We start from the raw sequence: 27,358 nt of genomic DNA on the forward strand, positions 1-27,358 counted from the left end.
AAGACACTCATCTGGCTTAAAAGCAACTTTGTGCCCTCAAGTCACTGATGGCACTGTCACATGTAATTAGCTGTTCAGGCGAAAAGGAAAGAAGAATGACGCTTGGAAATAATCGCGCCGTCTGATCAAGTTGTTGACAGTGCTCGGATGCTGGGAAACTTGCCACTTTGGCTTTTTGTCTTCGACGCTCGGGATTGAGACTAAAACATCCTGACGTGGATGACTCGGTCCGGTGTGGATGCTGACATCTGATCTGGAATGAACTCACGTAAATAAAATAGGGAGACGCCGTCTTAACCTTCTTTTTGGAGGAGCTTGACGTGCAAGTGGGGCTATGCAGTCAATCTCCTCCACCAGCAACTTAGTTTTCAAACTCATCTCGCAGCTGCCTTGAATAATTACAAAAGGCGCTGAGATGGCAACTTGAGATACAAATTCAAGATGACATTATTGTTCGCCATTGGCTTTGAGTGCCCAAAAACCTTGAAAAGTCTGGGCAAAAAAAAGAAGTAAAACTTTGCATTTTGGTCACTTTGAGTCTCTGTAGTTTGCATTAGTGTGCACTTTTTTGCACTTTTTTTGGTTGCAGTACACCAGGGGTCGGAAACGTTCGGCTCGTGAACTACGTATGCTTATTTTAATGACTAAATCTGACTCGAATATAACATACAAATATGCTAGTTTTCTCTTTATCATTCCAATTTTATTATATGTAAAGTTGAAGGAAAACTGCAATTGTATGGTTTAATACAGAATATTTAGGACAGTTAACAGTCTCAGTGATACACTAACAGACCCCATTTTTCTTGTATGTCTCCATGGAATCCTGTGTATGGAGATTCATTAAACAATCTATGTTCACCGTTTGAACACTTTAAGAGTTAAACCCAAAAAATAATGGAAACACCTGAAAATGCCAGCCAAGCTCCCAGAGTAACTCGATTTAAAAAAATTCGGAAAATCTGTTAGGAATTCCCAGTAGACTTGAGAATGGAGCCCCGGTTCACCTTTTAACAAGACAACAACCCTAAACATAAAAATGTTAGAATGGCCAAGCCAAATTACTGGCCTCAATACAATATCGCATTTGTGGAAAGATGTAAAAAATAGTGTGCACAAATTATCATCATGAAACCTTAAGGAACTTGAACTGTTTTTCTGGAGAATAGGCATATATTTTTGATTCAAGATGTGCAAAACGTATACAGATATCCCCAAATAGACAGCAAAGGAGGTTGTACTAAGTATTTTCTTAAAAGGGGGCAATACTTTTGCCACACCTACTTTTCCATTATTTTATTTGTTAGCACAATACAAAATGTTGAATACATTATGTTTCGTTTGTCTCCAATGTTGTTTAGTTGTAGAAAATATGTTATCTATAAGTTTGAAGCCTGAAATATGGCAATATGGCAAAAAGTTATTGAGGGATCAATACTTTTGGAAGGCACTGCACCTATTTGGAGGGGTGCCAAGAAGTAAATGATTGTCCAAGTTCTGTGCCGTCTTAGGAAATCAAGTTACATCACATTAAAATGCGCTAAATTTCATAAAAAGCGTAACGTGAAAAGGACGAAAAAAATGTATGTTATACGCAATCTTACGCGCACTGTCTAAACCTTGACGCACAAGAAAAAACTATCCAGAGCATATAAATCAGGGCTAGAAATTGCAAAATTATTTCACTAGCTAATTCAGCCAAAATTAAAGTGCATGCAGGTATAAACAACGCGGGTTCTCTCTGCGGTGTGTTTTTAAACATGGAATGTTGAAGTCAATATTAGCACAAAATTGAGTAAATGAAAGTAAGCACCCAAGTGATCTCGACTTCTGGCGCCAGGAAGAGGGTATAGCGGATAAGAGAGGTGGCGGCAGCAATGAAGGATATTAACTTAAGCCTATTATTTTTATCACTAAGACATTAAAATATAAAGTCTCTTTTTAAAGAAGGGTCTCTTTGGCCTCGGCTCACCAAAAACAGCTCTTCTGATTGTTTTTGTTGCTTTAATCCATATATTACTAATATATTAATTATTATGTAACATCATGCAAAATCATGACTTAAAAGACCTCCCAAAGCGCTTTACAATGTGCTTCATACTTACCCATTCACACACACATTCACACACCACTAGGGAGTCAGCCATGCAAGGTGCCTAGCTTGTTATTGGGGGCATTAGGGATTCAGTGTCTTGCCCAAGGACACTTCGACTTATAACATGGAGGAGCCGGGATTTGAACCTGGGACCTTTTGATCCCAAGACGAGCGCTCTCGCAAAATATAAAAACGAAGAAAAAACATAAAGAAAAATGGAAAAAAAATAAAGAAGAAAAAGCTGAAAACATAATTTTAACGAAGAAAAAGAGAAAAACAGAGTTTGATCTGAATGATTTGTGAAAAATTGTCAAGTCAATCATTTTTGCAACACTATAATGTCCCTACGGGGATGAATAAAGTATCTATCTATCTATCTATCTATCTATCTAATAAAGGGTTCTATTCTCTATCGTGCAACCAACTTACTACATTCCCAACTAACTACATTGTTGGTATTAAAATAATGTTTTGAAAAACGCTTTGGTAAAAGTTGTGGGCTGTGCAACCTTTAGTCAATTCAATAGAATTTAAAAAAAATGTTTCAGCATTTCCAGAAACTAAGCAAAATGTCATTTAATTTGATCTCAGGTTTTTCGACTGTAAATTTGGTTGCCAAACTCTGTGAACGCTCAGACTTGCGGATGCTTAGAGGGAACTTTGGCTACACGTTCCTTAATGTGCTTACAGTAAACGAAACCATTTTTTACAAAGTAAGACACAAAATTTTCACGGCCAAAAATGTACATTATAAAGTCAGCCGACATATTTCGCTCACTGAATTACGACAGAAGCGACCCTGGGTACGCGTTATTTGTGATCCACTTGGACAGAAAGTCATTGAGCGCTGTGGAATATTGCTCCAAGACACTTGTACAAATATGAAAGGACTGGAAGCCACACTAATCAAAATGCTAATACTGTCACTCAGGGAGGTGCAAAACGAACAAACATTTGTGAGGTGCCGCCGGAATTTTGAGGCAAAATGTGAATAGAAATCCATGAAAAGAAGAAAGAAAATTATGGGAAAGTATGACGGCTTTAGTGTGCGTCGTTGTGTCAAAGAAGCTGGTGAAATCAAACCCAACATGCAAAAGGTTGACGGTTGAGTCACGGGTGTCTCTGCTGCTGCTGTTTGATTCCAACGTCATCAGCGTTTGCTTCCCAAAACCACCTGCAACGAATTTCCGATTTTCTCTCAATTCAATCGCTTCGTTATGACCTTGAAAAATGAAACATATTGTTTTCTCCATTTGTATTTACGGTAAACACGATCTTTTGAAATAATCGCGGAAATGTTCTTTTGTTGTTGTTCAAAAAACAAATAGTGTAGTACACCGAGTTGCTGTTTTTTATTAGTGGTTCTGACACCTCGCTTAAAGGGACGGTGTGTACTATTTAGCACTTCCTAGTGGTAGAAAAATGGCATTATTCATTTGAATTATAATAATACATTAATTATCGTCTAAACATGCTTGTGGGTCAAAATTAACATTTATTGTACATAAAATAAGCCTCACCTAAAAGGAGATAACATATTTTTCAGACATCTTTCTGCTAAAAACATCAAAAGTCTGAGAGAGAAAAACTGAAGTAAAATGGTGCGTTTTGGTCACTTTGCGTCTACGTAATTCAAATTATTTCCTGTGCTTTTTTGCACTTGTTTTCGTTTGCACTACATTAGGGGTCTCCAACGTGGTGCCTAAAAAATGTGGTCTTTGAATACTTTTAAAGGGACACTGTCCCTTGTTTTTGTAGTTCAGGAGTGTCCAACATGGTGCCTGCGGGCACCAGGTAACCCCATAAGAACACCGGAGTACCCACTGTCACATTCTGAAAATAGCTCACCAGTGATGGGTCATTGCGATTTTCTTGTCTTTTTCAACTTTTTTTTGGAGCCAAACCACATTTCTTTCTAGAAAAATAAAAATCAGGACACCACCAGACAGTGCGGGTGCCAAGTTAACCCAAATGAAAGAGAGCTTTCACTAGACCGCACAGGCAAACAATTCGGGTCATTTCTCAGGGCACAGTACGACAATTGATAAACACTGTTTTAACTGACATGATGCTGTTGATTTAATTTGGGTAATAACGTAGTAACACCACTATAATAACATAAGTTGTTATTTCAGAAATATGTATCAAAATTGTAAAACTTTTACGAAGATCAGTAACGAAAATTAGCTCTCAACCACAAAAAGGTTGGTGACCCCTGCACTACAGCATGCTGCGACATCTAGTGTTCAAATAATACACACTGTCTTTTTAAAACCCTTAGGTCTATTGTAACAAGTCCTGCAAAAATACTCCATTCTTTAACAACTTTTAACACTTTTTTTCTTAAAAAGTTGCAGGTCTAGAATTTGTTCTATCGCATAGCTTAAAATGCTTTCTTGCGGATGATGTATTCACTATGAATGCTTGAATGACAAATTTAGAAAGTTAGCTCCCGGTGGTGCTTTGTGAACCGGTTTAACCGCTTAAGTTTCACAGCTGAATTCTGCATCTCTTCTGCAGTAGCTCAGGAGGTAGAGCGATCGTTTTAGGATTAAGGGATCCCAGTTCGAATCCCGGCTTGTCCGTGTTACATGTCGAATGTGTGTAAGACACTGAACCCTCATCACCCCTAATAAGCAGGTTAGCGCCTTACATGGCTGCACATACCACAGCCGCTATTGGGAAATGTGAAGCACAATGTAAAGCACTTTGGGAAGTCATTGACTTGAAAAGCGCTATGAAAATGCAGATCATTTCATTTTCATTTCTGTGCCGAGTATCGTGATTGAGACATCCGCCGCTTGTCATCTTCTACTTTACTTTTTCTAGCTACTTTTCACACTTTTATTTTGCTAGCCACTCTTGTTAGCTGCAGGTTGCAGCTGCTGGTCTTATTGTTAGTTGCCCCTAGTAAACAGAGTTTGCCGAGTTTTTCCGCCTTTAATGAAACGCATGTTGTCTATCCAGTCGTTCATTGACGTTAGCTGTATGCTGTGGCTAACTGGTATTCTCATTCTTAGCTGTTCCAGGTAAATAACAATTGCTGAGTCTTTTGGTGACCCTCAGCTTCCACAGCTGGTTGTTTAAATGATCATAGCTGAGTCGAGTCATTCATGGTCCTTCTAAACATTTTTTAATAGATTTTTCTGTTAAATAGCCACTCAAGTCAGCCACTTGACTGGGGTCTCTGACCAATTCAATATAGTAAGTCTTTTTTAGCAACTGCAGGTAAATCCAGCTCACACAATCTTAATCAACCCCTTTCGTACCCTTTCACTCTTTGAAAGTAAGCTTGCAAATTTTGTGGGATATCATTCTGGACTGTTATCACGTGGATTAACTCTGGTCTATGATATAGTATGCTCCAATTTTGCATTATTATACACTTGTGTATTTAACATGGATTGGAACAATGAAATGTGTCATTGCGTATATGCAGTCATGATTGTAATGGTTGTGCATTTGGGTAACGGGTGTTTTTTTAAAATCTAAACTGCTTGGATATTCTACCATGTACGATATATTGTAGTACACCCTTGATGGTTGCCTTTAATTCATTCTCTAACCACCTGTATTAAGGAAATTTGCAACAATTAAGAACTATATATAGTGCCATGAAAAAGGATTTGCCCCTTACTTATTTGGGTGTTTTGCATATTTATCCCTCACAAAGGTTTCAGATGGTCAAACCAATTATAATATCACACAAAGACAACACAAGGAATACAAAATACAGTTTTTAAATTTTGAGGCACAGAAATAGTCTAAACCTAACTCATGCTATGTGAAATAGTAATTGCGCCCCTATTTTTAAATCACAAAGTAACTGTCACTAACTACAGTTTTGGGAGAGGTTAGTTAAATTCCACAGGCCACACCCAAAATTGATTCCTACCCCCTGTGTTGAATCAAGAAAGCACTTAAACTGAAACTGTTACAGAAAGTGAAGAAGGCTGCAAAATCTCAAGAACACAGTTAACATGCAACATTCCAAAGAAATCCCAAAAGAAATGGGAGAAAAAAGTGAATAGAATCTATTATTCTGGAAAAGGTCACAAAGCCATTTCCAATGCTGTAGGGCCCCAGCAAACCACTTTTAGAGCCATTATCCACTATTGGGTGAAAACTTGAAGCAGTAGAGTGTACCAGAAGTAGTCGAACAACTAAGATTATTCCAAAAATGTTGCCAAAAAGCGTCTTTATTATCCTCAAGACATCTGGAGGAACATTATGTGGACTGATGAGTTAAAAATGACATTTTTGTGAAGGTGTGCTGCCCGTAACATCTGGCATAACAATGGCACTGCATTTGACCAGAATAACATGATGCCATCAGTAAAACATGGTGAGGGCAGTGGGATGGTCTGGGCTTCTTTGCTGCCCCAGGACCAGGATTACTGCTGTGGTTGACGGAATAATGAATGTTGGTGTTTACCAGAATAGCCTTTGGCTGGCAACCAGTCCAGGGTGTCCCCTGCCTACTGCCCGAAGATGGCTGGGATGGTTTCCAGCCCCCGCACGACCTTACTGAAAATAAGCGGTGCAGATAATGGATGAAAGAACCAGAAGATCCTGAGGGGGAACGCACTCAGTATGTGCCCTCAAACGCACTTGGATGATGCGGCAGGACAACAATCCAAAACACACCAGCAAGTCTATCTCTCAATGGCTCAAAAAACAAAATTAATATAAGGAATTGTGGGACATTTTGAAAGCACACAGCTTTGTTCCGTGCGTAACGTATAAGTTCATAGTTTAGTAGACACTCTAAATAAGGAGAGACAGCATCAATTTATTTTAAACCTTTAAGGAAAACAGGAGAGGAGTGTACTAAACCCTCAAGATGCAAAATATCCAACATATTTTGTAGGTCCTCCTCTAAGCCCTTTCATTTTATTAAATATTCCAGTTTACAAAATTCAGATATGTGCTAAAGGGCGGGGTAGTCAAAGAACAGCAACACGATTGGCCAAGAGTGACTATGCAAGGAAACAGTGCATAATAGTCGAATAAACAAATAAAAGTGAGCAATAATAGTCAAACAAAAACCCTGACATCCTATGCAATCTCCTTTGCATGCGTCCTAAGGCAAAAACAGAACTACATTTTTTATTGTAGGCAAGCAGAATTTTCTTGAATATTGAGTCTCTTTTTAATAAAAATCTCAGCTGAATAGTTGAACTGCAACACTTGTTTTACCCGTCCCAAACGGATGTTTAGCGAACATTCAGAGTGGGAAAAGTTTTTCCTATTTTCACATTACTTCTTCCGAATCAAAGATTAGAATTCATTTTTCTGATTCAGCGCTCCTGAAAAGCAACTTAATATCATCTTTAAAATGAAAATTGAATATTACAAACGTAACCCAATTCTGAAAACTTATGACACCAAAATTCCATCTTTTGTTGCTAAGTGCTCCTGAAGTAAAATCAAAGCTGCTATAACCTGAAGTTATTGTCAGGCGAGAAAGTAGGCCAACCCCGAAAACAAAAGACATGCAGGTAGCTCCGAGGGAACCCAAATCCCCCGTATCATTTATCGAAAGCCGACGTGATTGTCGCGTATGAATGGAGTCCTCCTCATGTTGACTACTCGTGCGTTGCCTCTCAAATTGCCCGCTTGCTGAATACATCCCCAGCGGCTATAATTATGAGAATTACTTTTTGCGTCTCGGACGCAAACGTGTCATTTGCTTTGGCTGGATGTTGCGTTCGGGTTTGTCAATGAGATGCGACGTTCAAAAGCGGCCGCGAGATCCCTGATGAAGGCTTTAATAAATCATTAAGCCGGCTATAAATAGAGAGTTGCCGAGCAGCTGCTGAAATTGGCTTCATGTATTTATGTATGTTAAAGCAACAGGAATTAATTATGGATGTTTTGTGACATTTAAGGGGTGGGCAAGGGGGCAAAGAAATTGGGTCGAGCCCAAACGGCGGCGCAACGTTTGTGAGGAGGGACGCCGGGAGAAGCTCTCATCCCGCATTTCTGCACGTTTTGCATTGCTGTGATGAATGCACGCTAGCCAAGTGCTGCACGCTCAATAAATCAGATGTAAAAGGGTCATTGTTGCCGCGTTCCAAAACCTCATTAAAAAAAGGCAAAGAATTTACGGCTTCTTTCAGCGTGTGTTGCTATAGCTACCGATTACAACTAAACATAGAAACACGGGGCGGAGAATCTCTGGTGATTATATCCCACGCCACGGCGCACGCTGTTTTTATTGGTTGCTCTTATATCTCATAAAAACCTCGCATAAAAATGACACATTGGGGGAAGAGCATGCGCACAGTTCATGGAGATGCTCATGTGGTTACTAATGTGTGCTGTGATGGCTATGTGCCGTCCCCCACAGAGATGCAGGAAGGGATGAAGTGACGTTTGTGTGTGAACGGCGTGTGGGTCAATATTGGCAGGGTGACAATCTTGCATCTGAATCAGCAGAGTAAATCGGTAAACTAAAGCGCGGCAGCTATGTAAATTTGCCGGCGTCTTGTTCAAAAAACAAGCGTTAGTCATTTTGTTTACCAAAAGCCCATGCAAATAATGCCGTTGCTTCATTTCCTTCCCTCTGAGATTCCGTCTCGCTGCCGATGCTCACTAATGTTTATTGCGTCTGCAGACTCAAAACACGTGACCTGCTAATAATGTGCTATATGAGTGTCATGATTCCTTACATGGGTATTATGAATGATCTGGAGCATGATGGCAAAGGATACAATTTCACTTTGATCTGCCGGAAATTATTTCTTCGTAATTATGAAATAAGTCTTGGTTAATGTGTCTTGGCTGTTTTCAAAATAAATAGGTTTCGGGACACTTTAATAAGGAAAGCACACTGTATGATTAAGCATACATTGTTTAAATTAGTCAGTCCTGAGGTCAAGGGATCAAATTCGGCTACCAGCCTACCTGTGCGGAGTTTTCATGTTCTCCCTGTGCTTGCGTAGGTTTCCTCCGGGCACTCCGGTTTCCTCTCACATTACAAAAACATGCATGACAGGTTATTTGGCTAAATCTTCCCTAGGTGTGAAAGAGCGAATGAGCTGTGTGTCTCTGTGTCCTGCAACTGGCTGCCAACCAGTTCAGGGTGTCTCCTGCCCACTGCACCCCCCGCGACCCTACTGAGGATAAGTGGTGTAGATAAAGGATGGATGGATGTTTGAATCATTGCCCAATGCCCAATATGGAGGACAATTCCAGCTTGTGATAGCGCATAAAGGACTCCTCTCACCCCAACCACCACCTATTTGACCTGCAGCCTGACGGGTTCCTGCAAATGTTATAGCAGAGTTGATACATAACGAATCTAAATTGTTTCTGAATTAGAATTAAATAATTCCTAAAATATAAGAATGTAGCATGTAAAGTGTATTGTATCAGGAGGATAGAAAAATGCTTTCCATCTGTATTATTATGTTTTGTTACTTGGAAGTGCAACATTCAGACATCATTTTAGTATTTCGCAATTGTATCCTTCTTCGATTCAATCAAGACAACAAAATGAAATGTGGTCCCTCTAAGAGTGACTGAACAGGAAGAAGAGATCAAGCAGGGCATTATCACCATCTACTGTTAAGGAGTATAATTGAACCTGTGTTTTTTTTCTTCTTCTTAGCATTATTTTGTCAATTTAAAGTCACACGAACCACTGAAAACGGATAAGCGACCTACTTTTACATTCCGACCTACAAGTTGAGAAAAACTGCAATAGAACATTTTGATGTATTTTTTTTAATTAATAAGATCTACACATATCTTCTTCAAGGTTCAGATAGGTGAATGAAATCCTCAAAAATGCTTGAATTTTGTGGTTGCGTTTTCAAGGATTGAAAAGCTCTCCAATTTTGTGTTAAGTGCTCGGAAATACTTGGAATAGGTTTCACGTTTCTCAACAAGTCTCTTTAAACATGACACCAACACTGCTCACTGGTGGCTTCGTTATGCCCTTGCATTTCTCTTTCTCTCGTGATTAACGGCAACTGTAAGAGGACAAAAATCTACCTGAATTGAAATAAAAACATTTATCAATAAATGCCTTGACTCATTGTTTGTCAGTCAGAGACTACCTGACACAACAGTACCATTAAGAAATTAAATACAAAACCAATTCCCGGTCCAAACTGTGCCTAGGTGTGATTGAGCGATTGAGTTGTCTGTCCCTGTGTGCCCTGCGACTGGCTAGAATTCTGACAAAGACATGGTTAATCTTATCTATCCCGGCTGACGCTCAAGGAAATTGTGCGGGTCAGATGTATCGACATTTCGTTCTGTATACACGTGTACACGAATGACAATAAAGTAAATCTGAATCTGAAAATATGTCTGGCAACTAAAAACTGTACGACAATAAAAATCCACAAGAGCGTATATTTTGTTTGATTGATTTTGCTATGATATCACAAAAATAACATAATTTATTATTCAATTAAATGTTGCGGAAGCATTAGCATTCCTGTATATTAAGTTTATTTTCCCATAATTATTGATGACACTTTATTCCTAGTTGAGAGACGCTCAAGTCAATGTCAAGTCAGTCATTCGTTAGGCCTGGCAGAAACGACTAAAGGTGTCCCAATGGTGTTGGTTTCAACATACATTATAATTGGTTTTGATAGTTTCCCAATACTTTGCTTGTTACAGTCATTAAAAAGATTGCACTATAAAACAGAAAAACAGTGACTAGTGTGACATCACGCCACATGGTGGCACCTCTTTGTTTTGTTGAGCCATCCCTCGTCAACTTTCAGTTTATACTTTAGCTGTAGACCTGAGTGATCACATGTAAAATATTGATAGTTGTCAACCTCCATGGCCTTATGCCGTGGTATTGTTCCTTATGAAATACAAAACCATATGAAATACAAAATCAATAAGGATAATTCGACTTGAACTAATTTAGACAAAAAACACGCCAAAAAACATACGTTAAAATGTGTAAAACAAAAACGAAAAGATCAGCAGTCTTTACTGACGATTGGCACTTAGAAAGTGCCTCTGCTTTAAGGGACTGATGCGGATTCTTCTGCCCCTAACAGACAATGCATTCTCCTTTGGAGCCATCATTATCCTTAAAATGAGTCCAATGTTGGCTCGTTTTATTGCTTTGACACTTTTTTTTTTCACATACTGGACCTTCTTTGTATTTGTCCTCTGTATTGAACTCCAGGCTATCACCCCTCCTTCTTTGCTCAGCGAGCAAAGCGGGCAGACACAGATATAGATTGCAAAGATATAATAATACGGCTGTCTCGGCAAACCTGTTTGATTTACTGTTTCTTGATACAGTAATCCCTTGCTCTATTGCCTTTTACTTTTCACGGATTCGCTACTTCACGGATTCTCCTCTACATTCTGATTTGCTATACAGTTAGCCCAACCCTTTTATGCTTGCACACCTGTGCGTTATTAGCATTGTGGTCTGAGTCTTACACATGCGTAAAAACGCTTGACGAATTTGCATTATGTATGACAGATTCTTTATCATGTTCGAGTTTCTCTAAAAACCATCACGTCAACACTCCACATGGACCCACAAAAGCAGCAAAAGGCAGAGGAAGACGCGTTCAATAGGCAACAAGGTATGACTTCTCAACCCGCTAAACTTGCTCTGGAGCCACTTGCGGGTCCTCCGCGCTCCCTACCTTCTCCAACAATGATTAATAATGGATATAGTTTCTGTAGGACAGAGCTAGAAGGTAAATGAAGTTTTCCAAAACTTCCACATGATGGTCGCAAAGTAACTTATTAAGTCAAGCAGGTTGTGCCCTTCACCCGCACAGTCGTGCAAAAAAGCAGCATGATTTTTTTTTTTAATTCTGATCCGACAGTTCAGAAGTTATTTGCAAAAAAAAAAAAAAAAAAAGGGCAGTACTTTTTTTGTTAGACAAATACCTGGTCCTGTAAATTCGGATTGTTCTTAAATAGTTATTTTAAAGAACTACACAATTAAATAAATAATGGTTTCTCCTTCACGGGTTTTGAATATAGTGGGACATTTTTGGAACGCAATGTCAGGTTCAAAACGATGTCAGGATGAAATAATAGACTCTTTTTGTTACAAACAAACTTGTTTATTAAAGAAAAGTAAGCATAACGGACAAGGCAACCACGCTCTTTGATTGCCAAGAAATAAATCCCACGGACTGAAGCGTGAGCACCTTTGTTATTCTGGTACAAGGATTCTGATTGGAGGATAAAATAAACCATGTGCACGTAAGAGTATTCTGACGATTACATACCTTTGGTTACATGATGTGATATACACTGCTGACCACTAACCTAACAATAAACATGTAAAGCAGAAAGTACACTCTTCCACCAGGGAGCAAGCCAACATAAGTATATACTTGAAGGCCATACCTTTTTTAGCAGATTCCTTTTCCAGGAACAAAATGATTCATGTGATACACCACAGTAGTTCACGGTGTAATAACAGATAGGAGTCTCCTGAGAAGCTTGCCGGTGGCCTTCAAGTTGTCGCTTTATGTAATAGGTTAGCACAAGGAGATCTGGACGCCATAGTAGGTTATTGTTTGATAACAGATAGGAGTCACCTGAGAAACTTGCCAGTGGCCTTCAAGTTTTAGCTTTATGATCAGAGGCACATTTTTGGCCCGAGAACCCATTCTTCTTCTACCCTGAAGGCGCTCGCCCCTGAAAACAACTCGAAAACATAAAAAATATAAAGAAATATAAACATGTATATAAAAGTATATATTGGGTATAAGAGTATCGAATATAGTATAAGAGGCACATTTAGAGCGTATTTCCGTTACACGCAACCCCGTGAAAAATTGATAACTGTATTCTGTGCATATCGGATGGTACCCATTATTGGAAAATTTGTGTTTCTCCCTACTGACTTTCTTGTACATATCTCAAAATGCAAAAAAACTGTACTTTGAATGGCAAAAAAAATCTGGTTGACAGGTTTAAAGATTTTTTAGTTTTTTGGTAAGTTGTGTTAACGCTGGGATCAGGAGAAATATACGTTGTGTTGGTTGTCAGGTTAGCCCATTTGCTATCCAACAACGGTCATCTCTTGCTGTTGTGAAAAAAAATAAGAAATCTTGTTTCTGCATGCCAAGACAACAACATGCTTTTCAACAGCATGGCAGAAGGTGTAATCCTCTTGTTCCCACCTGTTGCCATTCATACATCCTCATCACTTGAATGAGTTCCTGCACGGATATCAGCTTTGGCTTCAATAGAACAGGCCCACATTTCACATTTGAGTAAGTCCATTTGCGAGTAAATGGAAACCACATCATCGTTTCATGCCGGCCGGATGATTTGTTTTCTGTAAAATGGATGCTTTGGCTCAATCGATTTCGAGCAGCGTGCTTTCTCTCCTCTCGTACAAAAGCAAAGGATTCATCTTTGAAGACCATAAATGATACTTCAACGAGTGCACGCTGCGGGTTGCGTAAGATCACAATGGCGAGAGGAGAACACGAAAGCGGTTACGTAATCCAGGCAAGCGGGCCCCTCGCATCAATGGCCGTCCCCTGAATGATGCCAAGGCGGCACGCTGGATGCCTTTCACAGGCGGATGACTGCGTTCGGCGTTGCAGGAAGACGAATGAAGGCGCTGTCAGAGATGTAAAGAGGCTCTCCGGCCGCTCGATTCAACGGCGTTGGCGTGCCGAGGATTGCCGGAGCTCAGACGCTCTGCGCTGATAAGTCGCAAAGAACGAGACGCCTGACATGAAGGCGATAGAGGTGGGGGCGCCCACGTCCATCACTCTGGTTCAGAGTAGGAGTGGGTGCGCCGGTGTGATAGAGGCTCACCGGACTCTCCAACGCCTGACATTTATGTCCTTGAACCGTATTTGTCCCTACAGATCAATAAGCCTTTCGGTGCAACTGTGATTAATTGCTATGGCTATACAATCATATTAGATAACCAAATATCAACAAAGTACTGCAAACTAAATATGGAAATATATGCAGTAATCCCTCGTTATTCATCAAGGGTTGCGTTCCAGCGATAGTCAAAATCCGCAAAGTAGAAACTTTTATGTATGTTCTTATATATATTACACAGTACATTGAAAAGAAAAGACAGACCCTATTTACAGATTCAATCACGTGTTTAGCGCAGAGGTCAGCAACCCAAAATGTTTAATGAACCATATTGGACCAAAAAAACAAAGAATTGTCGAGAGCCACAAAAAAATAAAAACCCTTATATAAAGCTTATAATGAATACAACACAGTCTGTATGTATCTGTATTAGCTATTTTAGCCCACTATCAAAATGACTAAGTTGGATGCAGCGCTCCCTGTGGAGAATGATGCACCACGTGAATACTGTAGTGGTACCTCAATTTGTTCTGGCAGTAGCATCGTAACCTAAAAACTTAAGTAATTGGAAACAAATTTCGAATGTAAATATGATAATTTATTCTAAGCACCACAAAAGTGTGAAACATACATGTAAGAATTAGATTAACACTCAAAAAAAAAAAGATATAAAGAGAGGCACATCATGTAAAAAACAAAAAATAACTGAAATAATAAAAACGTTTTCATCGGGTTTCTTGAAAAAGTGATCCAACGATGTCTGCTTTTGCCGGCTTTTGACAATTCGTCAGAAATGCTCGGGGTGGACATCATTATGAACGAAACAAATTCCGAGACGTCATGGAATTTTGCAAACATGTCTTTCATTCGAGCTCATGGAATGATAGCTGCGCCCTCCTCTTCGTCATCTTGCCGGAACCCCTTCTCTGTAATAAACCGGAAAAGGAGGCGGACCCAGATGCGTAACGTTTCTCACACAAGCTTTATTTTACGGGAATGGGGCAGTCATGCACATTAACACAAACGCCAGTGAATCGGTGATCGCTGGGCGGAAGAAGAAAGACAGACGTCTGGCTTGGAACAACAGGAAGCCAGAGACCAACGAGATTGATACCAGTTACATGAGCCAAAACCGGTCAGATGGTGTCGATACCGGACAGAACGGGACTGACAGGATTGATAACAGATATATGAGACTGGAGGCAGAGATCAGACAAAATGAGATAGACGGTAACAATACCAGACACTGGAGACCGGAGACGATATCAAAACAGGACGAAATAGACGGGATCGATACCGGACAGGATACACAAACAGGATACCGGACATAGTCAAAACACACATCTTGGGGTGCAGAGGTTTCGTTGATGGACTGACAAAGGGTGAGTGAGAGCACTGAGATTAAATAGGAGAGAAGCCAATCAGTCAACGAGCCGCAGCTGGCGCCAAATGGGCGGGGCCAATTAGGCACCATGGGCAACCACGACATTCTCCCCCATGTCTCTGAACTCTGAACTTTGACAGTGACACAAAGAGCATGCTGGCATACACGCAGCCAGATTCAATGAAACGGCTAAAGGCAGCGCGTACTGCACTGTATTTCTGACTTGGCATCATAAAACACCTTTGTAACTGAAGGTAATATTTCTCATTTAGGTACTTCGTCACCATACGTAGAGATATTTGCATGTAGATGTACCACTGTTTTATTATTACAATAATAATGATTATTTGTATGTTTCATTTTTTTGATCAAATTCAAGAAATGCAATAAATAATTTCGATTTTTAATGTCATTTTTGAGGGTGAGGATTCCAAAACATAACAAGACAATGAATGCCTAGCGTGTCGCTTATTTGGCCAAACAAAAGAGTGCATTAAAATGCTGCAAGCATTTATAAAAAGTAAAACAGCAGCATTATGAAAAGGTAAAGTAAAATAATAATAATACAGTTTCAGTTGGAAATGTCAAACAAGCCAGTGCACAGCAGCATCTACTTTTCTCTCTCTTACAAGACCAAACCAATACACCCATCATCGGGCGGCGGGCCTGGGCAACAAATACACAAATAATATCCCTGTTATCCAAAATTATACTGACAAAAAACAGAAATCCATCCAAAAAAATACAGCTACTTTATTGTTACTTAACAAGAGCCTCTGACAGGATCCAGCTATTACCTGTTGAACGCGACTTGTTGAATTTAAGAGTTTAGCGTTACATTGTGACACTGCCCCTTTAAAAGGCCGACGTTTGTGCTCTGCTCGCCTGTTTATACAGGAAACATGGGAAAGAACGGAAGCACGGCGAGAAGCTCCTAAAGAGTAGAAATGTAAAGTTTATTCTCCCCATTTTTCTTGCTCCCGAGACCACATGAAAAGAATAACATTTTTTCCTTCCAATCTTTTTTAATTTATAAAAAAAATTTGAAAAGCGCCAGGGTGAGACATACCCGGCTCCTGAACCGCGGATTGCCGATCCCTGGTTTGAAAAAAAAGAGTACAGTACTGTACTTTATAGATGTTTTTTAGTCCTTTTTATTTATTTTTTTTACAAAAAAACTTCTCTACTCTCAAATCAAAATTTCAAAAATAATCTCACTGCTTTATTGCACTACTGATTCTTAACAGAGGTGGAATTTATTTCAGGAAAATGCTTTTATACTTTAGATCAGGGGTCTTGAACCATTTTGACTTTAAGGGACATAAAAGCAAAACATTTAGAAATATATATTTCAAGACAAAATTCAACATATCTGCCAAACCTACTCTCCAAACAAAAGTTTATTCTTAAGCGCATTTTATCTAACTGTTACATTTGATTATAAACTATAGAAAATAATAATAATGCCAGAGCCTGTGTCCGATGTCAATATAGATAAACCACTTAAAATGTGCCTCCTGCAATTACCTGAGAGTGCTGAGGCTCATTATTTTTGTCAAAACTAATGGTTTCAAAACAAGGTGCAAACAAAATTATGCAAACGAGGATCCCGACATTTTTACCTTCGAGGCGAGAGATAGGGGGGAGTTTTTGCGCTCTCTGCATAGCTCCCACCCATCCCTTCAGCTTACCCAATCAAATTGCTCTTGGTGCTCTGTTGGTGTTTCCGTATTTACAGCTTGTTCTGTAAATTTCCATCAGAAAGTGTCTCAACTGTATGTGAACTTGGCGTTACATTGTGACACTGCAACAATGAGCTTCCCAAAAAAAAGATTCTTTGGTGATGCGCAGCAAAAACAAGCTTTATTGGTGTGACTCCTTTACTCTAAACTAGACAGTACCATTATCATACAGAGAGTTGCTTTGGCTTGGCGTTGACTACATTATGCATCAATCACGCAAATTGGGACAGCATGGAAACATTTGCACGGAATCAATTTTGTCTTCGAGCCTTACTAACGCATGAAAAGGGCCATATATGGCTAGCGAGCCATAGGTTCTCACCCCCTGCTTTAGATTATACTTTGTTGCCACCGTGTAAACGGTATTGGGGAAACAGAAATGTGGCATAAAAATGTTTTTACCTTCCATTACATTAGGGGTCTCAAACAAGTAGCCTGGGGGCCAATTATGGCCTGCAGGGTGAGAGTTTGAAGCCCCCGCCTCAATATAAAAGTTACAGGGACAGTGGGTATTATTTGCCCACTAGATGTCGCTGTATTCTATAAAAGCACAACATAGGACATAATACGGAGCCTCAAAGTGACCAAAGTGTACCTTATTACTTTTGAAAAGAAGATAAATAAGAACATAACAAAAGAAAGAATGAATAAAAAAGAAAAGAAACAATGAGAAACATTTAACAAGACAAAAAGTACAACTCAAGAAAAAGGGAAAAAAATGAAAAAAATATTTTTCTCTTTCCTTCTTTCTTTATTTTCCTTGTATGTTTTATTTTCCCTTTCCCCTGCTTTTATTTCTAATCCGTTTTTTTGTTTTTCCTTTTTTGCCTTTTTCTTATTTATTTTTCTCTATTGTGTATTCCTTATATATATATATATATATATATATATATATATATATATATATATATATATATATATATATATATATATATATATATATATATATATATATATATATATATATATATATATAAAATTTGCCCTTGTATTTGCCGTTCTGAAATATTGAAGGAAAAAGGATGATTTTTGGTCACTTTGAGTCCCTAAAGTTTGTGGTCTGCCTTGGACTCATTTTTGGTTGCACTACGTCATATAACAACATCGAGCGGGTAAACAAACACTTAGACCCTAGCTTCAGCATCCTCCATTTCAATTATATTTGAGACCCCTAATTCAGAATGTGTAGAAGTCCAACTTTGAAGGCGATAGAAAGCATCTTTCTCTGCCTTTTGTTGATATAATGACTTTTTGCACGTAGGTATTGTGGGTTTGTCAAACTGTTTTACGTACAACTTTATTGACGCACAGGCAGAAAAAGGAGTGGGCTTATTATTTAGCCAATCAGATTGCAGAAGATGATGCACGACGAATATCCGCAAAGTAATAAAAGCGTCAAAAGTAAACCGCAATACAGAAAGAGATTACCAAATTTTTTGTTTGGGTTTTTTTTTGTGATGTGCATTCAGGAGAGGTAGGTGATGCCTGGCCTTACCTGTCATCATGAAAATATTCAGATTCAGATTCAGATTCAGATCTACTTTATTGTCATTCTAGTACACGTGTATAGAGAACGAAATGTCGATGCATCTGACCCCCACAGTTTCCTTGAATGTACAGATATAAATAATGTTGTATTGTATTTTGGCTACGTATAGTATTTTACCATAGTGCCGATAGTGCAAGAAGAGTAGCTAACCAGATGTGCAAAATGGGCAGTCAGGTTAACAAGTCAGGTACACAGTAACATTAACACTGTAACAATAACGCTGTAATTACAATAGTGCAGAGAGCAATGTGCAAGGAGTGGCAAGCTATAAAAAAAAACTGCCAGTAGTGCAAAAAGTCAGATTAGCAGCCGTTTAGATTTAAGTTAACTATATGTTAGATTGACCATTTAACAGTCTAATGGCCAGGGGGACTAGACTATTGCGGAGCCTGGTGGTCCTGCACCGCACACTGCAGTACCTCTTCCCAGAGGCTAGCAGAGTGAACAGTCCATGATGGGGGTGAGAGGGGTCCCCGGTAATGTTTTTAGCATGGGATAGGCAGTGCTTCTGGCCAATGTCCTGAATGGAGGGAAGTGTAGTCCCGATTATTTTCTCTGCTGTCCTCGTTACCCTCCTCACACTACCCCAGTCGGTAGCGCTGCAGCCTCCACACCACACAGAGATACAGCTGGTCAGGATACTCTCTATGGTGCCCCTGTAGAATGTAATGAGGGAGGGTGGGGGCAGGTGGGCTCTCCTCATCCTCCGCAGGAAGTACAGGCGCTGCTGTGCCCTCTTAACCAGTGATGCAGTGTTCACGGACCAGGTGAGTTTGTTTGTAATGTGCACCCCTAGGAACTTGATACTGCTGACAACCTCCACAGCCTTGTTGTTGATGCAAAGTGGGGCATGGTTGGGCTGGTTTTTCCTAAAGTCGACAATGATCTCTTTAGTTTTGTCGACATTCAGGACCAGGCTGTTGTCCCTGCACCAGCCCACCAACTGCTCCACCTCCTCTCTGTAGGCCAGGTCGTTGTCATCCCTGATGAGGCCCACCACTGTTGTGTCGTCAGCATACTTCACGATGTGGTTTGTGGCGGACCTAGGGACGCAGTCGTGTGTCATCAAGGTGAACAGCAAGGGGCTTAGGACGCAGCCTTGGGGGGAGCCCGTGCTGAGGTAGATGACATCTGAACTGTTCTGACCTATCCGCACTGATTGGGGTCTGTCACAGAGGAAGTCCAGCAGCCAGTTCCGCAGGGGGGTGTTGAAACCCAGGAGTCTCATTTTGTCTACCAGATGTTGTGGGATGATGGTGTTGAATGCTGAACTGAAGTCCAGGAACAGCATCCGCACATGGGTGTTCTTCTCCTCTAGATGTGTCAGGCTCAGGTGAAGCGCAGAGGAGATGGCATCCCTGGTGGAGCGGTTTGTCCTGTAGGCAAACTGAAAGGGGTCGAATGAGGAGGGGAGACTGGAGGTGATGTGCTCTTTAACCAGTCTCTCAAAGCACTTCATTATGATAGGAGTCAGTGCAACGGGCCGGTAATCGTTGAGTGATAAGATCTGGGGTTTCTTTGGCACTGGGATGATGTTGGCAAATTTGAAGCATGATGGTACTTTGGCTTGGTCTAGCGAGGTGTTGAAAATGTCTGTTAGTACACAAGCCAGCTGATCGGCGCACTCCCTAAGTACCCGCCCCGGAATGTTGTCCGGGCCTGGAGCCTTCTTTGTGTTGACCCTTCTCAGGGTCTTCCTCACGTCAGATGAGTCCAGGTGGAGTGCTCTTTCGTCCTGATTTGGAACCGCTTTCGCTGCAGGGGTGCCGTTTTGTGCCTCGAACCTTCCAAAGAATTTGTTGAGGTCATTCAGAAAGTCCATGCTAGTGTTCCGCACTGGGGCGGTGGTTGGCTTGTAACTGGTGATGGCCTGAATGCCTTTCCACATATCCCTGGTGTTGGTTGTGCTGAGGAAACGTTCCTGGATTTTTTGACTGTGCGTTCGCTTTGCTAGTCTGATAGCCCGGTTCAGGTTAGCCCTCGCTGATAACAGCGCCTCCTTGTCACCAGATCTAAAGGCAAGGTTCCGTACTTTTAGTTGTTTTCGTATTTCAGCAGTCATCCAGGGCTTCTGATTGGCACGGGTGCATATAGTTTTGTTATTGCTGACGTCTTCTGCGCATTTACTGATGTAGGCTGACACAGAAATGGCGTACTCATCTATATTTATTTTGTTGTTGTAAGTGGCAGCCGATTTAAACATGTCCCAATCAGTGCAATCAAAGCAGTCCTGTAGTGCCTCCATTGCCCCCTCAGACCACACCCTCACCTGCTTCACTGTAGGTTTTTCTCTGGTCAGCAGGGGCTTGTATGCTGGAATTAGCATAATAGAAAGGTGATCTGATGAGCCAAGATGGGGGCGGGGGGCTGCTTTATATGCACCTTTGATGTTTGTGTAGGCCAGGTCTAATGTGTTCCTACCTCTTGTAGCAAAGTTTACATGCTGATGGAAATGCGGGAGAACTGTTTTCATATTGGCCTGGTTAAAGTCCCCCGCCGCAATAAAAATGCACTCGGAGTAAGCATGCTGCAGTTCACTCACAGTTCGGTAGAGAACGTCCATTGCCTCCTTCGTATTAGCGCTGGGGGGCACGTACACGGCAGTAATGATGGTCGCGCTAAACTCCCTCGGTAGGTAGAAGGGTCTGCAGATCACCGTCAAAAGTTCAATGTCTCGTGAGCAGTGTTTCGAGATTATCTTCGCATTTTTACACCAGTTGTTGTTGGTATAAATGCATAGACCGCCCCCCTTGCTTTTGCTGGTGAGCTCGCCGCTTCTATCAGCGCGGAAAGCAGTTAGCCCCACAATGCTAACAGCGTCATTCGGGATAGATGAGTTTAGCCATGTCTCCGTCAGAATTAAAGCACAACAGTTCGTCAATTCGCGGTTCGATGTAAATTCCACTTGTAAATGGTCCAGTTTGTTGTCCAGGGAGCGGACGTTGGATAGGAAAATGGATGGTAGAGGCGTTTTGAAGGGTTTAGCCTTCATCCGAGCCGTTAGCCCGGCCCGACAACCTCGTTTCCTTCCCCGGTCACAGCGCTTCCGCTTGCCACTTTTACTCGCTGCTTTGTAGGCCGCTGCGTTCTGTTGACGTAGCACTCCGAGGCTAAGTAAACACTCCAGAGTGATCGTCGAAATTTGCGCTGGATTTCTGGATGTTCGCATATCCAGCAAAAAACTGCGATCGTATATTAATCTACAGTTAGAGTTGTCTTTGTTCGCCCTCATAAACTGAGTCGAAGATTGGGGTTTTTGACTAGAATGTGAGAAACTGTCGGGAGCAGATCCAGCCGCCGCCATAGAGGGCGCCGCCATTTATACAATTAAATGTATATTAAATTGTTATATATATTTTGTGTTAAAGTTATTTCTCTTTAACTTCGCAATTTGGAGATATATCCGGCAGAAATATTACATTTCATAATGAATATTATTAATACAATTAGTACATATCTAATTACTGTGCTGAGTCTCTACAGTTGAAAAGTGAGGCACGCAATTAATTTGCTTCATAGCAAAGGGCGATAGTGAGACCAAGGATTCTGATTTGATGCTTCCTAAGCCCTGAAAAATAGAATTACTGAGAATTAGCGAGCTAACAGCGGATCAAGCCATCCATATTTTTGGTTTCCTTTTCCATGTGCTTTTTCATCATGGCCGTTACCCATTGATTGATGCTTTAATTTAAAAGGAGCAGCACATAGCCTTATTTTATAAGACATGGTAAGACAATGAAACTTTTTTTCATATGCAACAGTTTATTTCTTGCTTTCTTACTCTCCCGTTAAGATGATGGGTAATTTTGGCCATAAATGGCTGGCAACCAGGTCTGAGTAGATACCATCTGGAGCAAGAATTCGGACCAGATTGTTTAAACACATTAAGGTTCATATTATATCTAAGTGGATTTGTTTTCAGTTATTGCATAGCAATCACACATGAGAGAAAAACTATTTACCCTAAGAATGAGTGAAAAATGCATAATAACCCCCTTTATGATTTCATGTAATGGAAATTATGGATGTTCGAGTCTACATTATAGGCAGCACGGCAGCGCAGTGGTTAGCGTGTGTGCGGCACAGTTCTGAGGTCATGAGATCGAACCTTCCTGTGTGGATGTTCTCCCCGTGGTTACGTGAGTTCCTCCGGGCACTCTGGTTTCCTCCCACATTCCTAAAACATGCATGTCAGGTGAATTAGCTGGTCCAAATTGTCCCTAGGTGTGAATGAGCGATTGAGTTGTCTGTCTGTGTTTGCCCTGCGACTGGCTGGCAACCAGTTGAGGGCGTCCCCTGCCCACTGCCCGAAGATAGTTGAGATGGGCTCCAGCACCCCCGTGACCCTACTGAGGATAAGCGGTGCATATAATTAATGAATCCACATTGTTTTCAGACTAAAAACGATTCTTAAGTTTCAAGTACCATCCAACACCACATACAGATACCCCGAGTATATAAAATACTTTAAAATCCAAATATTTTGGAAACGATCTGACATACCTGTTAAAAAATGTGCAAAATGCGATGTTCAGTTTTTCAGATTGTGATCAAATTTGACCGCGTACTTAGCAAGGCTTCATGCTCTTATCCCAACCACTTTCTTGCTAAGAAACCCATGCTACACTCCTCTGCGGGCATGTGATTGGGAAAAAAAAATCAGGCGAGAATAAAAACCTTCTATTTATGTATTACCTTCAAAAAGATACCAAACAGTCTGAGACCAGCATTCAATTTACATTATTTATTTCTTAGATTGGGATTTTAGACAAATTTGACTGGACTATTAAGGGGTTAAAAAAGTTACCTTGAGCATAGTTTTGTACAGAGCACAACATTCTTTCTACGATCAAAATACAATGTAAAAAAAAAGATCAATGTGTTTACTGGTCTGAGGCTAAAAATATTTTTAATTGATGAAAGTAAAAGTATGTTATTTAATATGGATCTCAATGAATTTCAAAGTGAAAGGAATTGATTGGATTGGTCCAAATAATATTTGTATATACTGTAAATACACACACATATATATATATATATATATATATATATATATATATATATATATATATATATATATATATATATATATATATATATATATATATATATATATATATATATATATATATATGTTCGATCATTGATATTTGCTGAGGTTGTCAATGCTCAAATGGCCACAATCTTGCTACACAGTAGAAGAGCCGATAAGATTATAAAAGACTCCTCGAACTCTGGCCATCACTTTTTTGACCTGCTACCTTCTGGTAAGCTCAAAAACAGTTCCTGCCCCAGGGCCATCACCATCCAAAACAAGCACACAAGACTGAAAAATGTATATCATATTTATGTAAATAACAACGTTCATTACTTGTAGTATATGACAATAAAAACAGATCTTGTTCTATTGAAAAAGGCACTTTTCCCAAAGCACTTCTAACATTATTTTTGGTCTAACTGGTAACTTTAGTTACTTAGAAGACAGGTGCATTTAGATCAATCAAATCAGATCAATTCAAATTTTGATGCAGCGAACATGTGCTTTACCCATTGACTCTGAACCATTTTTGTGTTTTTTCCCCTTTTCCTAGTTGTACATCCAGACAACAACCCTGACCATCTCCATGAACCTCAGTGCCTCTGTAGCACTGGGCATGCTCTACATGCCCAAGGTGTACATCATCATCTTCCACCCTGAACTCAACGTGCAGAAGAGGAAGCGTAGTTTCAAGGCGGTGGTGACAGCCGCGACAATGTCGTCACGCTTGTCGCAAAAGGCCAGCGAAAGACCCAACGGAGAAGCAAAGACAGAGTTGTGCGAGAACCCGGCGGCCGACCCTATGAGTGAGTAACCTTTACGTGGCGTCAACTAGACACAAAGTGTGACATCATACGTGAGCTCAACGGCGCCATAAACCTGACAGCTATATCTCCCTTCCCTTGTCAAAGATTTGTTGGGTAACTTCTAGGAAATGCCACCGGATCTACATTCATATCTGCACTCTTGAGGTTTAAAAATGTTTTCTTGTGGAAGCTTTAAGTGATCTGTCTTCGTGCAACCTCGCTTTTCTTCCTTAGACTTCCTTTCTCGCACTTAGAAATCTCATTTGGCCAATTTAATTGCTTGTGTGCCGAGGTAAAAAGTATGTCTAATGCCTATAGAAGTGAATTTCAGTTATCTCCCAGACCTTTAACCCGAGTGTGCCAGAGGAAGGGGAGATTTGGAAGAAGTAGAATTGAGTTCTATCAATGGAAGGGAAGTGGATAATCAGTCAATGGAGCAGAGTCTTACTCCGACCAACGTGCTCAGAATTGGCGCGACAGAATGGTTTCGCTGGGCTCAGGTCTTGGTGTGTGGGGTTGGTCTGTGCCAGGAATACACAATTAGGACGTTTTGAATCCTTTTTTTGTTCATTTTTAATGCGTCAAGCTTGGTATGTCATTTGTATTGGAATCAACATTGTGGCAAATCTAAGGTGAATGTTTTGTGTAACAATGTCACTTGGAAGAGTTTGGGATCAGCCAACAACTTTGAGAGGAACTAAAACTGAGATTTTTGTCCAGGGTCTAATATCCTTATAAAACCAAACTACAAACCCGGACATTTTTATATTCGGTTTGGTTTTCATGTAGGTCTAGGTATATGTAATTTATTTTTCAAGAGTGGGGTAAAAAAAAAAAAAGGATCTGGTATGAAATGAATGTGGCACTAACACAGCACTAATATCTGCATTGTTAAAAATGGCAAGTTTTTTCTTTGTGTAGCTAGAACAAGTGTCAATTGTTTGTATCTTTTGTAACAGGCATGTTTTCGAGCACCTATAAATATTTTTAAAACCCGCGCAAGACAACAAGCTCCATTTCTCCTACTAAATGATATTCCTTTGTTTGTTTGTAAATTAGCAAGTAGGGTTTAAGTATTTTTAGTTGATGAAAATGATGTATATTCCGTCCATATTCTGCTCCGCTTATCCTTACTAGTGTCACGGAGGAAGCTGGAGCACATCCCAGCCATCTTTGGGCAGTGGGCAGGGGAGACCAGGAACACGTTGCCAGGCAGTCGCAGGGCACAGAAAGACAGACAACTCACTCGCTCATTCACACCTAGGGACAATTTGGAACTGCTTATAAACCTGCCATGTTTTTGGGAGGAAACCAGAATGCCTGGAGTAAACCTACGCAGGCACGGGGAGGTTGCTGTAGCTGGAACTGGTCCATAGAACTTAGTACTGTGGGGCTACGCGCATACCACCCATCCACCATACCACCATGTAATTATATATTCCGTTTAGTTCAATTTGCTTGGGCTACTTGGACTCTAAATTAAGTACAGTTAAAACTTTCATTGATTCATAAAATGACCGCATCAATATCTAAGTCACATAGTTTAAAAAAACCTTTAGGCTTATAGTCGGTTTTGTATGATAGTTAAAAGATTGCTGTCTGAAAGAAACCCAGTTAAGAGTTAAGACACCCAATACGGTGTGGCTTTTATGAAGCAGATGTCTCGTAAGACATTTTTGTCAGTCCATGAATGGGTCTACACATACTAATAAAGGCTTTTCTAAGCTTTTTAACAAGTATAATAAATATATTTTTCACTGTGTTGACTGTGGGCCGACAACTTATGAAAATAATTTTGAGGGATGTCACACTTGCTTTGTTTTGTGAACTATTCAAATCATCCTGTCTGCTCTTGTTCGTGTGTGTTCAGAGCATTCTAATCAACAGCGTATTCAATTAGCAGATTTTTTTCACAGGTGAAATTAGCAATCATATTATTTGGGGGCGGTGTTGATGTGGGTGCTTAACAGCATCAGAGCGACGTGAGAGAGTACCTACTTTTTGCAAAAAAGCACCTTTTCATATTTGTGTTATTGACAGTTCCTGTTGTGCCATAAATGTCAGGAATCCAGTAGCAAAAAAAACGTGCAAGATGGTTTTGCTGGTTTGCCCTCAAATGAAGACATGATCAGTCTATTGTTTTATTGATGGATGTATTCTATTATAAAATATTATATTTATATTATATCATTGAGGGCAATAAGTATTTGATCCCACTGGCCAAAAATACTTGCAACTTGGTGACAAAGACTTTGTATGCAAGCACAGCGCTCAGATGTTTGTGGTAGTTGACCACAAGATTAGCACATGTACCATATAGTATTTTGGCCCATTTTTCTTTCAAGATCCTCTCTAAATCATTATGTTTGGTAAGCTTGCGCTTGCCCACTCGGACCTTCACTTTCCTCTATAGATTTTCGAATGTATTGGGGATTGAAGACTGGCTGAGCTAATCCATAATCTTAATGTAGTTATTCTTGAACCACTCCTTGGTTGCCTTTGCTGTATTCTTCGGGTCTTTGTCATGTTGGAACCATGACCCGTTTTCACCTTCCTGGCAGAAGGAAGGAAGTTGTTTCTAAGAATTGCACTGTAGATTGCTCCATTCATCTTCCCACTGATATGGTGATGTAGCTATGCGCCTTTGGCAGAGAAGCACCCACAAAACGTGAGGTTTCCACCTCCATGCATGATGGTGGGCACAATGTTCTTCGGTTCTAAGACAGCATTTTTCTTCCTCAACACGTTAAAGGTTAAATTTAGACCAAATAGTTCATTTTTGGTCATATATGACCACAGAACCTTCCCCCAATCACGTTGTACTTTTTTACAGTGATCATTGACATACTTAAGTCATTCAGTCATTTAACAATTCCTGTTAAGTGTTTGCATGATATTTTCCACAGTTCTTATGATCATTGTCGCCCCAGGACTGAGTT

At 40.2% G+C, this 27,358-nt stretch overlaps 1 protein-coding gene across 1 annotated transcript in view; it reads left to right on the forward strand.

Moving 5' to 3' along the window:
- grm7 (glutamate metabotropic receptor 7) overlaps nt 1-27,358 on the forward strand; it is a 291,722-nt gene that overhangs the window by 238,470 nt on the left and 25,894 nt on the right. The window contains exon 9 of the mRNA XM_088332773.1: nt 24,167-24,419. Within this exon, the coding sequence (XP_088188899.1) occupies nt 24,167-24,419 (253 nt within the window). The remainder of the gene's footprint in view (nt 1-24,166; nt 24,420-27,358) is intronic.

The sequence above is a fragment of the Urocampus carinirostris genome, chromosome 3, assembly GCF_059441175.1.
Source record: "Urocampus carinirostris isolate Australia breed hairy pipefish chromosome 3, RoL_Ucar_1.0, whole genome shotgun sequence".
NCBI classification, from domain to species: domain Eukaryota; kingdom Metazoa; phylum Chordata; class Actinopteri; order Syngnathiformes; family Syngnathidae; genus Urocampus; species Urocampus carinirostris.